The following is a 12,902-nucleotide window of genomic DNA, read 5'->3' as shown; positions in this document are numbered from 1 at the left end:
GCCATGTTGCCTTATTCCTCCCACTGCTTCTCGGAGTCTGAGAAATCTCAATCTGTCCAATTGCATACCCTGAGGTCATCCTGGAGGAAATATTGCAACACGTGATGGATATAGTCTTTGAGACACAACATGAACAAATGCAAGGTTCAGACTCTGAGACGTTGATCATCCTACAAGGAGACGCCGTTAGCAGGCCACCTACACTAGAGGTACGTTCCTGGGGAGGACCAATCGGATCAGGCCCTGCAACAGCAACGTGGAGAGACTGGCCTCACCAGGGCAGAGCCATTTACGGGCACACGAGGAGGCAATGCAGTCACTACTAACAAATCCATAAACCTAACTGCCGTTGCAAGTCCTTACAGAAGGTGATAAACCAACTGGATGCAGCACAGATGAAACGGGCTCTGCCAGCCCTGCAACCGTCTCCCCTGCAGCCACCGTCTCAACGCTGTGATTACACTCCCCTCCCGAATCTAGGTCAAGATCCATGGGCAGGTCCGTGACAAGATCCCCACAGAGCTGCTTGCAATCCAGATCAGTCTCTCACTCGCCTCCCCAGTCCTCCAGACCCCGTCCAGGGGAGGGTGTGCATCACCAGCCTTCACTTCGTCTCCTCCCAAGAGGTGCCGGATATCCTCATCCCTAAGGCGACCTACACAGGAGGAAGGTGAACTGGCGGACACAGACGCCGATGATCCCCTGGACATGTCAACATCATCACTCACTTCCCAGAGGGACAATGACTTGGACACTGAGTTCTCATAAGAAAATGCGCTGGCGGAGGAGTCTTCCAAGCCCTTGCCCCCGGATGACATCTGTGGCTTCCACTCGATGGTCACGAGGGTATGCAATGAATTTTCCTGCCTCTCCTCTGAAGATGAAAAAGAATGCTTCTTGCTTGACCACATGGGCAAGATGAAGGCGGTGGTGTCCATACTGATCCTCAATCATGTTTGGCAAGAAGGCCTAACAGTGATGAAATGCCTGTTAACGGCACCAGCTGTGAAAGGTTGGCTGGACAAAAGATATAACACGTCGGAAGCCGCACCAACGTGTCTAACATCTCAACCTTCGCTAGAGTCAGTGGCACTGGCAGCGGCTCGCTGCAAGGCCAAATCGGACAAACAAATGCTCAGTGCCTCCGGGCAACGAGGCACTCAAACAAGGCGCATTCGGGAAGAAGCTGCTGCCAATAGGTGCCACCACAGTAAACGCAGCCAATTCCCTCGCAATCATCGCCCACAAACTGGCCCCATTCCTAGAGCATATCCAGGAGGAAAAGAGAAAAGAGGCAAAGGCGATCCTCAAGACAGGAGTGGAAGCCTCCAACCATAGCATCAATATGGCTGCGGACCTTGCAGAGACCGGGTTGAAACAAGTAGGGAATGGCACCGTCCTAAGATGCTAGACATGTCTCAGATGTACAGACATCGCACCGACGTCCTCCATAAGGAGATCGACATGGCCTTCGACTGGGACGAGCTCTTCGGCCTGAAAATTGATGAAGCCCTCGAGGCCATTAAGACAGATACTGACAGTCTGGTCCCTTATGCCCCAGCAAAATCAACGGTCCTTTCGTCCCTTCAGAAGAGCTGCAGGCCGTCTACATCCTGCCCCAGCAGAGGGTGCAGACCGTATTCCAGGGGTATTCTACTACACCCAGGGCTATAAAAGGTTGTACCAAGGGTACCAAAGGCAGGATTTCCGACACGCACAGCGGTGCAAACAATCCTTCCGCTCTCAAGGGGGTGGCAGGGGAAAGCTCAACATTGACTATACACCGCAGCGCAGCCCGTTTGGAGGGCAGGCCTCTAGATTTTCCCACAACTGGAAACAAATAGCAGACAAGTGGGTCCTGGACGCAGTAGCTTACAGACACCTCTTGGAATTTATAAAAATACCTCCTCCCATGCCCCCAGACCACCAGCCTCAGGTGCACAGAAGTGTGCTCCTCGAGGGGTTGCAGCTCATGCTGCAAAAAAGGTCCATAGACAAGGTCCCCAAAAGATTCAGGATGAAGCAAGTGTATTCCTTCTACTTCGTAGTACGCAAACCACAAAGAAAGTGGACGTCCATTGTGAATCTACGAAAACAAAACTAGCTTATAAAAGTCAGAAATGCACCTTGCAACAGGTGATAAAGCAGTTCAGCAGCACAACTACCTGGCGTCCCTGGATCGCTAGGACGCATATTTCCACATCCCCATCCTCCCAGAGTACAACAGGAAAGATCTACGGTTCATGTTCCACAACACCCACTATCAATTCTGGGTTCTCCTGTTTTGCCTAAAATCGCAACCATGCACATTCACAAAGTGCCTCGCTCCGGTGGCAGCCTGTCTCTGCAGAGAAGGCCCCCATGTCTACCCCTATCTAGACGATTGGTTTGTACGAGCACCATCTTTGGTAAAGACAAGACAGTCCACAGACCTGGGTTTTGCCATCCACTACAGGAAATCCTCACTGCAGCTGTCAAATAAGCTAGTGTTTCTTCGGGCAGAATTTGCAATGCAGGAGCCCAAAGTGCTCTCCTCTTCGGAAAGGCTGGACACCCTCGGGGCATTGCTCCCGATGTTCATACCGGGCAGGTGATTAGCAGTGCGCCACTGCATGTGGCTCCTCGGAACAATGGCTTCATGCATACCCCTCATTACACACTGCAGGCTCCGAATGAGACTGCTACTGGAATTCTTGGCGACAAACTGGTCCCAAATCTCTGGATCATGGGGTGACCTGGTACAAATCCCTCTCAGCTAACAGCACAGCTCCGGGGTGGGCAGACAGGGTCAACACCAGCAAGGAGAACCCAATCCAAGAGCCAACTTGGAGCAGGACACGTGTCAGGGTGCGCCTCCCTACATGGGTGGGGTGCTCAAATGCCAATAAGAATATTTGAAAGCCAACAAAACAAAGGGCCGCAACAAGCCCAGATGCAATTTGGGGGAAAGTTGAAACAATTGTTAACATAGGCAAATATATTGAACACCTTAGGACATGTGCTACTTTGTACAGTGAATACAACAGTCAAACAAATAAAAAGCCCTGGCAGAAGAATATACCAGGCAGTTGGGAAGCAAGGACCATGAGCAGAAAAGGGTGAGAAAGGAGAACCCTTACCTCGTGAAAGTTTGCAGAAGTCCTGGCAGGGGTGTATACCAGGGGCTCTGAGAACTCCATAGATTCCTGGCAGGAGAGTAGACCAGGCAATCCGCAAGAGTAACAAACAAAGGTAAAGAAAGTCTGTTATGGAATTTGTTTGAAGTTAAAGAAATACTGTTATGGTATTTATTGTTGGAACAAGAGCGTGAATGCGGTAGCAAAGACACAGAGAAACTGTTGGATAAAGCAACACTTTGACACAAAGGAATTGTTGCATAAATAGACCCTTTTTGCCATCCTACCTAAATAATCCATGGAAGGGAAACTATGCTTTTAAGTTTGTTGATGAACATTGTAACAGTCAAGAGGGTCAGTTATACCACGGAGGGGCCAGAGACCCAGAGACCCACTTGGTTGGAGAATGGTGGGGTCAGGAGATACCTAATCCAGGCGACGCACAGACTGGGAAAGGTAATGTGGAACTCCAGGACGGACACAAAAGAGTCAGAATGCAGCCTTTCTGCGAAGTAGCAGAGACGCCGACGTTCGACTCTGGCGGCTGTCTAAAAGACATGGAATCTCCGGGTGGACACACGAGAGTCAGAACGCAGCACTCATGCGAATTAGAAGAGAAGCCGACGTTCGACTCTGACAGCCGACAGAGAAGTCAAGGAACCACAAGGAGGGAGAGGCGGGGCTGCTGCGGCATGAGGAACCTGCGGGTACTCAGCAGTTGTAACCCACATGAGAACCGCGGAGCCGCGGATTCTGAAAGTCAGCTTTGTGACAACATAATAGGGCAGGACAAAAACACGAGACTTCCAGAGACCCACAAAAACCCTTCCAGGAATAAAGAACTTACCTGGTCAGAGATGACTGGGACAGGGAGCGGGTGGAAGTCAAGGTCGAAGATAGCTTGCAATGCCTCAAGGGAAAAGGGGGTGGGGCTTGGGAGAGTTTATATAGACTGGAGGAGGAAGTGAACACTGATTGGACTGTGACTCCACCTATATAAAGACAATGCTGGAAGGTGAGAGGGTGTTCATTCTTGGTTTTGTTGCAGATCGAACCAGACAGGACATCAGGAGCTGCTGAAGGCTGGTGGGCGTACGAGGACTAGAAGGAGAAGTCTTGCCAGAAGTCCTTACCACATTCCCTGCAAGGACCAGAGCAGAAGCCTAAGCACAGAGAAAGGACATTACAGCAAATTTTGATTAAAGCTTATTTTTCTTTGTCCTTTTTGAAATAGTCTGAATAAAGACCCATTTTTTTTAATTTCCTTCAAGCCGCCTGGCTGTCTCATTGTCACAAACATGTTTTGCTAATGTCAAGTTAAAGGCATTTCCATACACTTGTTTTGTTTCTATTGTGAGGGTCAGCTTAGACTGTTTTGGACACAAGGATGGCTTTTTAAGTTGCTGACTACTTGACACAGATTCCTTAGTTTTCAGTTGGGGAGAATACTTTTTAGAATAGGGCTAAGAGAGGCATTTTTCCCAACCCGTTTCTGTTTAATGAAATGTCTGACTTGGAGAATAATATTTCGAATGGATTGTGTCCCACGTATTCCTCATCTTACGAAAATTCTCTCCAGCTTCAGCTGCTTTAGAATTTTTTTTGACAGGGGGCGCTGTGTGCCGTCTCGTCGATGTCCCTCGAGGGGTCTCCGTATGACTGTCGCCTTCGACGTCATCATCAGTATAAGTAGCACACGCAGCGCCCGTTGGCTTCAGTTCCATTTTTCCGAGCTAATGCTTTGCGAGAATTACAGCACGCTTCTGTTCTTCTGTGAGCTTCGATAGTTATTTTCATTTCGAAAATATCTTCCCAGCCGGCTCCATCATTGCCTAAAACTGGCTTCAAGAAGTGCCAAGACTGGATCGAAGATGTCGATCACCGAACCCCACCGCATATGTCTGTGGTGTATTGGTACCGGTCACCGTACCTACGACTGTGGCTCCAGTCAGGTGATGACCGAAAAGGCTCTCAGAAGCGTAAAGGTAAATTGGTGGTGGGGCGGTTGCTGTCGAAGTCTCCTTCGAAGAGTTCAAAGAGAAAGACTGATGAGTCAAGGGATTCTTCTCGACGTAAATAAATCTAAGCGGTCCTCGATCGAGAAGTCGATCACACCATTCTTTGTCTTCTTCGAAAAAGGCCAAGAAACGGCGTAATAGGTCACCTTCGACCTCCAGTGATTCCTCGGCTGAGATATTCAAGTGCCCAACTAAATCTGACTACCCAGCAAAGTGGGATGCGTTTCGTAATGAAATGCTCAAAATCTTCGAGAATGCGGCCTCGACCCCCTTGAAGGACAAGCAGAAAACCCATGCCCCTCGCCAGTCTGCAAAATCTACAAAAAGGTGACAAAGGGAAATCGAAGACAAAATCTTCGAAACGGGGCCTTAAACCCGTTCTGCATCTAGAAAAATAGCGATCTGATGAGAAATCGTCGAGGGCTTTGACGAGTCAGGAATCCAGCCCATCAAGAGTTCCTACAAAGAAACATAAGTCGATAACGTGGATGCCTTTGCTTATACCGTCTGCTTCGGACCGTTGACACCAGTATCGAAGTTGACGCCGACAAAGGCGATCCCGACTTCGAAATTGTCGAAGCACTGGTAGTCCAGGAAAAGGTTTTCAAACCTTTGCCTCAAAGACTTTTTAAAGTCTTTATCAGCCATCTATGAAGATAATGAAGAACCTTCAGATGATGATACACCCCAATTTGGGTTAAAATTTGGCACACCTAATGTGCCAGATGAACTGATCTCTGATGAATATAGATTAAAGGACTTATATGACTACCTTCAGTCAGCCAGTGGGCTAGATATCTCTCCCGAGTAAGAATTTGATATGATATGGTATTTATAACGCGCCTATACACAAGTGTTTCAATTTGGCAAACCAGATCCTACTGAAAATGCTGACTCCTCATATAGGAGACTAATGAGTAAGATTATAGAGTTTTTAGGCTGGAGCAACTTTGACCAGGGCCCCCAGAAAGATCGAATTTTGCCATTTCACACTGCATTACAAAAATGGGTTCCGCAAATTGGGAGACGCCAGAAACTGTGGTTTCAGTGAAAAAGAAATTGATTAAAAAATACAGACCATCCAGCAGCGACCCAGAGTATCTGACTTAACATCCAGCACCAGAAGGTTTGGTGATTCAGGCTGCTACATCTACCAAGCAGTCGGCATACCCATCCGTCCCTGCTGATAAGAATGATAAGAGAGGGGATGCCTGGGCGAGAAAGGTATTTACTGCTGGCAGTATGGCATTAAAATCTACTAATGGATCTTCGTACCTTGTCAAGGTTTACGTTTACCCAGTGGAACTGCATAGCTATGGCGGCTGACCACCTCCCTGAAGGAGAGGAAAGAGATGGCTTCCTGGCAATCATCAAGGATGGTAAGGAAGCAATGGGTGAATGTCTCCAGTCAGGTCTGGATACTGCAGACAGCATCAGCAGATCCATTGCAGCTAGCACAGTTAAGCAGGTTTAAGTGGTTGGTTTGCACCATATGTGCAAGCTAGACTACTCAACATGCCCTTTGACTGCTCGAGGCTGTTTGGCAGTAAGGCGGATGAGCATTTGGAAAAGCTGCAGACCTCAAAGGCGCAGCTAAATCCCTTAGCACCGTCATTAGTCAGCTTCAACAACCCTACTCTGGCTCATCTTCCTGAAGGGGTAAGTCCTTTCGATTCTACTCAATTGAAGAGGAAGAGGACAAGCCAGTCAGATGATTCCCTCATGGTGGACGAGGGGGAGGTGCTAAGCCAACCCAAGCAGCAGCAGTTTTACCATCAGCAGCTGCTGCAGCCGCCTCAAAACCCCTTTGAGGCCTTGACTCACAAGACTGTGGTGGGAGGCAGACTTATTCAGCATCTGAACGGATGGCGAGGCAGTTACTTCAGATGCTTGTGCACTGGAAACTGTAGTCCAAGGTTACTGACTTCCTTTCCAAAAAAGGCCTTGGGATCGTCCACCGGGGAGCACCTCTTTCAAAATTCCAGATCCGCTCCTTGTGCAGGAAATGTTGACCCTGCACTAGAACATGTACCTGTAGTGGAAAGGAACAAGGGTTGGTATTCCCCATACTTTCTTATTCCCAAAAATGACAGAGGATTGAGACCCATCTTGGATTTAAGAAACTTGAACAAGTTCCTCAAGTTCAAGATGGTTACCCTGTAACGCTCACCTGATTCCCGTAGAGGCGGCGGTCTTGACTGGGCGTATACCGTATCTTCAAAGGTGATGTGTAACACACGGCTGGCTCTTTGGGCTGGACCTCTGTGCACTGTATGTCTGACTCGAAGGGTAAGATGTCTGCAGATAGAAAATATGGGATTAAGGAACTGGGTTATTGAATGTCTCTCTCTTCTTCCCTTCCTCTTCTCCTGTAGAACCCCAAAGGTTAACGCTCTCACCTTAGGTAAGTGAACGCCGTGCTCTCCATCTGCCTCGGGGCAGGGTGCTGTAACCAGTTTCTTCACTGGATAAGGGGAGCAGGCCTCTTGACTTCAGAGGACTGCTGTCCGTCGTTTACTGCACGAACGGTAAGTTTCGAGTAATCCTAGTGTCTTTAAAGTCTTTAGTAATGATGTCTCTTGTTTTGCAGGGTTCCGGCGATGGCGGATGAAGGGCTGAAGTGAGTTGAAGATGGAGCCAGTGTGATGAATAGAAGCGCCTGGAAGCACGTAAGTAAGCTCTTGTTGCCTGCTTCACGATGCGCTCTAACTGTCTTTTTATTTTGCAGGTACAAGTTCGGAGCGGCTGCAGGGTGCCGGAATACTCACTGGGTTAGATGTGGAAAGGAGTAATGGCACGTGAGTATTAAAGTTCCCCAATGTCTTTAAACGCACCTTGTTTTGTCTTTCAGATGCGGGATGCAGCGCCGAAGGCCTCCGGAGCGTGCGAAGAGTTGGTAAGCTTTTGTCTTTCAGATGCCGGAATGCAGTGTGAAGACCTCCGGAGCGCACGAAGAGTAGGTAAGCCTTTGTCTTTCAGATGCCGGAATGCAGCGCGAGGCTTTGGTGACAGCCGATGGACCAGGTAAGTGAAGAGCTGTCACTGAAGACCGTAATGCTAACCTGTTCTTTCTTGTCTTTATAGGTGTTGCTGAAGACTGGATTCAGGATGGTAAGCCTTTTTCCTTAGGCCCAGGATCAGATGCAGAAGACACGATGAGCGTTCTGCTGCAGAGGATGCAGAATAACGCAAAGCAAGATTCATCCATCGGGTGTGGTTTAAATAGCCTCCTGTAGTGCTTAGGTGTCTCCTTCCACAGCCACGCCTAGGTAAGAAAAGAGTTCCTGCTTTCCAGAAGAGTTCCAGTGTTCTGAATCTAGGGAGTGGCTCCTGCCCCACCCATCAGGAAAAGTAGTTCCAAACAGAAGAGGATCAGAGGCTCAACTGGCAGGCAAGTAAGCAGCATGGTCTGCTGCAGGTAAGTCCACCCAAGCATTATGAGCCCGGCACTTCCAGCGCTGGGACTGGGCATATTTATGAGCCTGGTGCCACTGGCGCCTGGACTGGGTCCAAAAGGTCCCAATTGGGACTGGTTGGCACTCGGAACCTGGGTTATGGATCTTCTTCCAAGGGAGTTGGGAAAACCCTGACCTTTTGGAAGCAGAGATCATGACATACCCTTTCCCAAATCCTTCCGGCTCTCCAACTCCAAGACTGGATGGTATCATTGGACCTTCAGGATGTTTACTTTCATGCGCCTATCCATCCCAATCACAGAAAGTACCTGAGGTTCGCTGTTGGCGGTTCTCATTATCAGTTCCGAGTTCTGCTATTCGGGCTGACGTCCGGCCCAAGAGTTTTCTCCAAGTTGGTGGCGGCAGCAAGTCTCAGGAGAGGGGGGATTCAAGTCTACCCCTACCTAGTCGATTGGTTGATATGGGCTGGTTTACCTGAAGAAGCCTGTGAACATCTCAGCGTAACCTGCCACACTCTCCACAGACTGGGCTTCTCCCTCAATTATAAGAAGTCTCACATGATACCATCTCAAAGATTCCAATTTATTGGGAAGTCCTGGATTCTTCCTCAGGGAAAGTCTCGCCACCCGAGTTGAGAGCTCGACACATTCTGCAGATGGTTACCAAATTCCAGAGTGCATCTTCAGTTTAAAAAAAAATAAAACATTTTTTAATAGGCTGCTCTGTCTCATGGCATCCTGCATTTTTCTGGTGCCAGAGGCTTGCCTTAGAATGAGATCCGTTTAATGGGCTCTCGGGTCCCAGTTTTCAGGCAGAATTGCAGACCACCTGAAAGTTCCGAGCAGAGTCTCTCGGGACCTTCTGTGGTGTGCTTGCAAGGACGACATTCTTAAGGGAGAATTTTTTTGGCAGCCATGGCCAGAGATAACGGTAGTGACGAATGCCTCACTCACAGGGTTTGGCACCCACACCAACGATCTGACAATCGGCGGTTGTTGGTCTCCATTGCAGTCCAAACTACACATCAACCTTTTGGAGCAGAGGGCAATCGGACTAGCGCTGAAGTCCTTCCTGCCATCTGTACGAGGAAAGAATTTCCTGATAATGACGGACAACACAGTGGCCTAGTACTACCTCACCAAGAGAGTGGTGTAGGGTCACTACCACTGTGCAGAGAAGCAATGTGGCTCTGGTTCTGGGCAATTCAAGAAGGAATCTCCCTATCAGCAGTTCACCTAGCTGGAGAGGAGAACACAGCGGCAGACGCTCGAAGCACGAGTGGGAACTAGCTCAGTAAGTCCTTCAAGAGATCACCCTTTGGGGAACCCCTCAAGTGGATCGGTTTGCGACCAGTGTCAACCGGAAGTGCGAACTGTTTTGCTCCAGGGAATTTCCTCCAAGAGGAGCTCTAGGGGATGCATTCATAATGGGCAGGGAGTTTCCACTCCTGTATGCATTTCCTCCAGTCCCCGTCATTCCCCACATGATTAGGAGGTTGTGAAAGTTTGGGGAATCCATGATCCTAATTTCCCCGTATTGGGCCAGGAGGACGTAATACCCAGACTTTCTGGACATGTCCATCTGCCCTCCAATGCGTCTTCCACAAAGAGAGGATCTTCTCTCGTGAGAGGAAGGTCGGATTCTCCATCCAGAGGTCAAGACACTCAACCTTCACGCATGGTTTCTGAAAGGCTGAGATGCAAGGATTGGGACCTCCCGGATGACGTAATGGAGATTTTGCTTTCGGCCAGAAGGCCAGCACCAAAATCTTTGTACCGCTGTAGTTGGAACAAGTCCAGCAGCTGATGCAGGGATAAGAATGCAGATCCCTTTCTATGTGACACACCTATGGTGCTTTCCTTTTTGTTACATTTGGCAAATCTCAGACTCCAGATTGGAACAATTAAAGGTTACCTGGTGGCGCTATTTTCAAGCACCCTTCACAGAGGAATCATGTTTTAGGATACCTCTGATTGTTCAATTGCTAAAAGGCCTTACTAATGCATTTCCACCAGTTCCATTCTAGGTCCCTGTATGGGATCTACACTGATACTCATTAAGACTTTTAGCATTCAAAACTGTTTTGCTTATTGCAATGTCATCCCGCAGGGGAGGCGAGTTAAAGGCTCTTTCCTGTAAACCTCCACATAAAGTTTTCCATAAAGACACAGTTATTCTCAAGTTGAAACTTTCTTTCTTACTTAAGGTAGTCTCTGACTTCCACTTGTAGCAGAAAATCACTTTACCAACTTTCTATCCACCTCCTTATCCAGGAAAGGAGGAAAGATTACATAAACTCAACCCAAAAGGACATATATAGAATGACAAAATTTCGCCAAATTGATCAATTATTCATTGGCTATACTGGCCCCAAATTGGGTGTAGCCGTTAAAAAAACAAACCATATACAGATGGATCCTCCTGACGATTGGTGAATGTTACAGATTAGCGGGCAACAACCCGCTGGAAGGCCTAAGGGCCCATGCCACTATGGGCATGGCAACCACTGCTGCTCTTTAAAGAGGTGTCCCAAACGAAGACATTTGTTCAGCGGCAACTTGGTCGTCTGTTGACACTTTTGTGAGACACTACTGCCTGGGTTCATCTTCCAGTCAGGGAGGGCAATTTGCAAAAGCGGTCCTTCATTCGGTACATGATTAGAACAAAATATAATTAGTACTTCCTTCACCAAATTATTACTGCTTTGGGAATCTATCCTAAGATGAGGATTACGTGCGAGGACCCAATCCATTCGAAAAACAAGTTACTTACCCCTGGTAACGTTCTTTTGATTGGATGTTCCTCCCACATATTCCTCATTGCTCCTGCCAGCCTATCCTGCCATACAATTTACGTGTTCTTGCACTGTTTGATTTCTTGGAGCTTGTACGCCTTGTAATTCCTCTTCAGGGGGTGAAAACAGAACTGAAGCCAACGGGCGTTGGGTGCGCTACTTATACTGCTGATGACGTTGACAGTCGCACATAGGCCCTTGAGGGACATCGACTCGATGAGACGGCACACATCCGGGGGCAGGGGGGGGAGCAGCTCAAGCTGGAGAGATAATTATTGTAAGATGAGGAACATCCATTCGAAAGAACGTTACCAGGGGAAAGTAACTCATCTTTTTGTCCACCTTTCATTTTTGACACCTCACACTAGGCATCCGTGCAAGAGGTTATTTGATTGTGTCTAGAGGCTTGAGTTGTACAATTTATGGAGTCTTTCTTAGCTGTACTGTTTCCACTGAGGCTAAAGCAAGTGCTCCGTTTTCCTTTTTCATCAGTTTTGAGATCCCACTATGCATAAAGGGATATTTATTCTCATCTACACATGTTTATCTTCTCTGCAGATGGCTTGGATATCAGGATGTGTGGTATGGTTTATTTGCATGTGTTAATGTTAAAGGATATTTGTACCGTGCACTATCCCCACCGGAGTGGTCCCTTGGCTCTCATGTGCTGTGTCAGATGTATCTAAGGTGCGTACCCGTCTACCCTTCGTTTGATTACCTTAAAGAAGTGTAGCCTCTAGAGGACAGTGACAGCATCTCCCCCACACACCTCTTAATTGCCTGTTTCATTAACTGTATTGCTGAATGGAATCTGGGAATCTGTGATGTAAATGTGCAATTATGTTATTATTTTGAAATGTCATCAAGACTTCTGTTGCCTATCCACATATGACTATTTTTTTTTCTTTACTATCTGTGCTTTATGAGAACTCTCGTGTTGGTTTCTATCCATATTTTGCGGAGTGCTTTGTTTACCTTGGAATGCTGAGAGCATGTATTTGACGTACGAAAAATGCTGACTATTTCAATTCAGGGGGTTTACAAGAGCATCTATATGCTAGTTCGTGTAAGTTTAGTTTTAGGTTTCATTTTTGTTTCCTTTCTCCCCCATAGGATATGGACCACTCAATTGTGACTCCTTATAGTGCCAACCCCCCGGTGACGATAGATGTGTCCATGGCAGATATGAGCTCAAGCCTGCTAGGCCACAGTCAGCTGACCACCATTGATCAATCCGAATTGAGTTCCCAGCTCGGTCTGGGCCTAGGCAGTGGTACCATCCTCCCTCCTGCACCTTCGCCTGAGGAGCGGTTATCAACTACGCCATCCCCTACTAGTTCGCTGCATGATGAGGACTTGGAAGACTTCAAAAAGGTATGGAATTTGGCCTTAACTGTTGTTACCAAGAACAGTGTCTAACATATAATTATTTTGCAGTAGGCTCATGTGTCAGCATATCACTTGGTGTCAATTTGGCAGCACATGGTCCGATCAAGGGCACTCGACACTAAGGTGGAAGTGCAAGTCCTTGTCTCTGTGATCCGTCATTTGGTCTCAA

The 12,902-nt window shown here is 47.8% G+C and overlaps 1 protein-coding gene across 5 annotated transcripts in view; it reads left to right on the top strand.

The window, feature by feature from the left end:
• TOX4 (TOX high mobility group box family member 4) overlaps positions 1-12,902 on the top strand; it is a 583,240-nt gene that overhangs the window by 259,388 nt on the left and 310,950 nt on the right. For all 5 annotated transcript variants that reach the window (XM_069633904.1, XM_069633902.1, XM_069633901.1 and 2 more), the window contains one exon: positions 12,458-12,718. In XM_069633904.1, the coding sequence (XP_069490005.1) occupies positions 12,458-12,718 (261 nt within the window). The remainder of the gene's footprint in view (positions 1-12,457; positions 12,719-12,902) is intronic.

Source organism: Ambystoma mexicanum, chromosome 13, assembly GCF_040938575.1.
Source record: "Ambystoma mexicanum isolate Mex_15411 chromosome 13, UKY_AmexF1_1, whole genome shotgun sequence".
Lineage (NCBI taxonomy): Eukaryota > Metazoa > Chordata > Amphibia > Caudata > Ambystomatidae > Ambystoma > Ambystoma mexicanum.
This window is presented reverse-complemented; position numbering and strand designations above follow the sequence as displayed.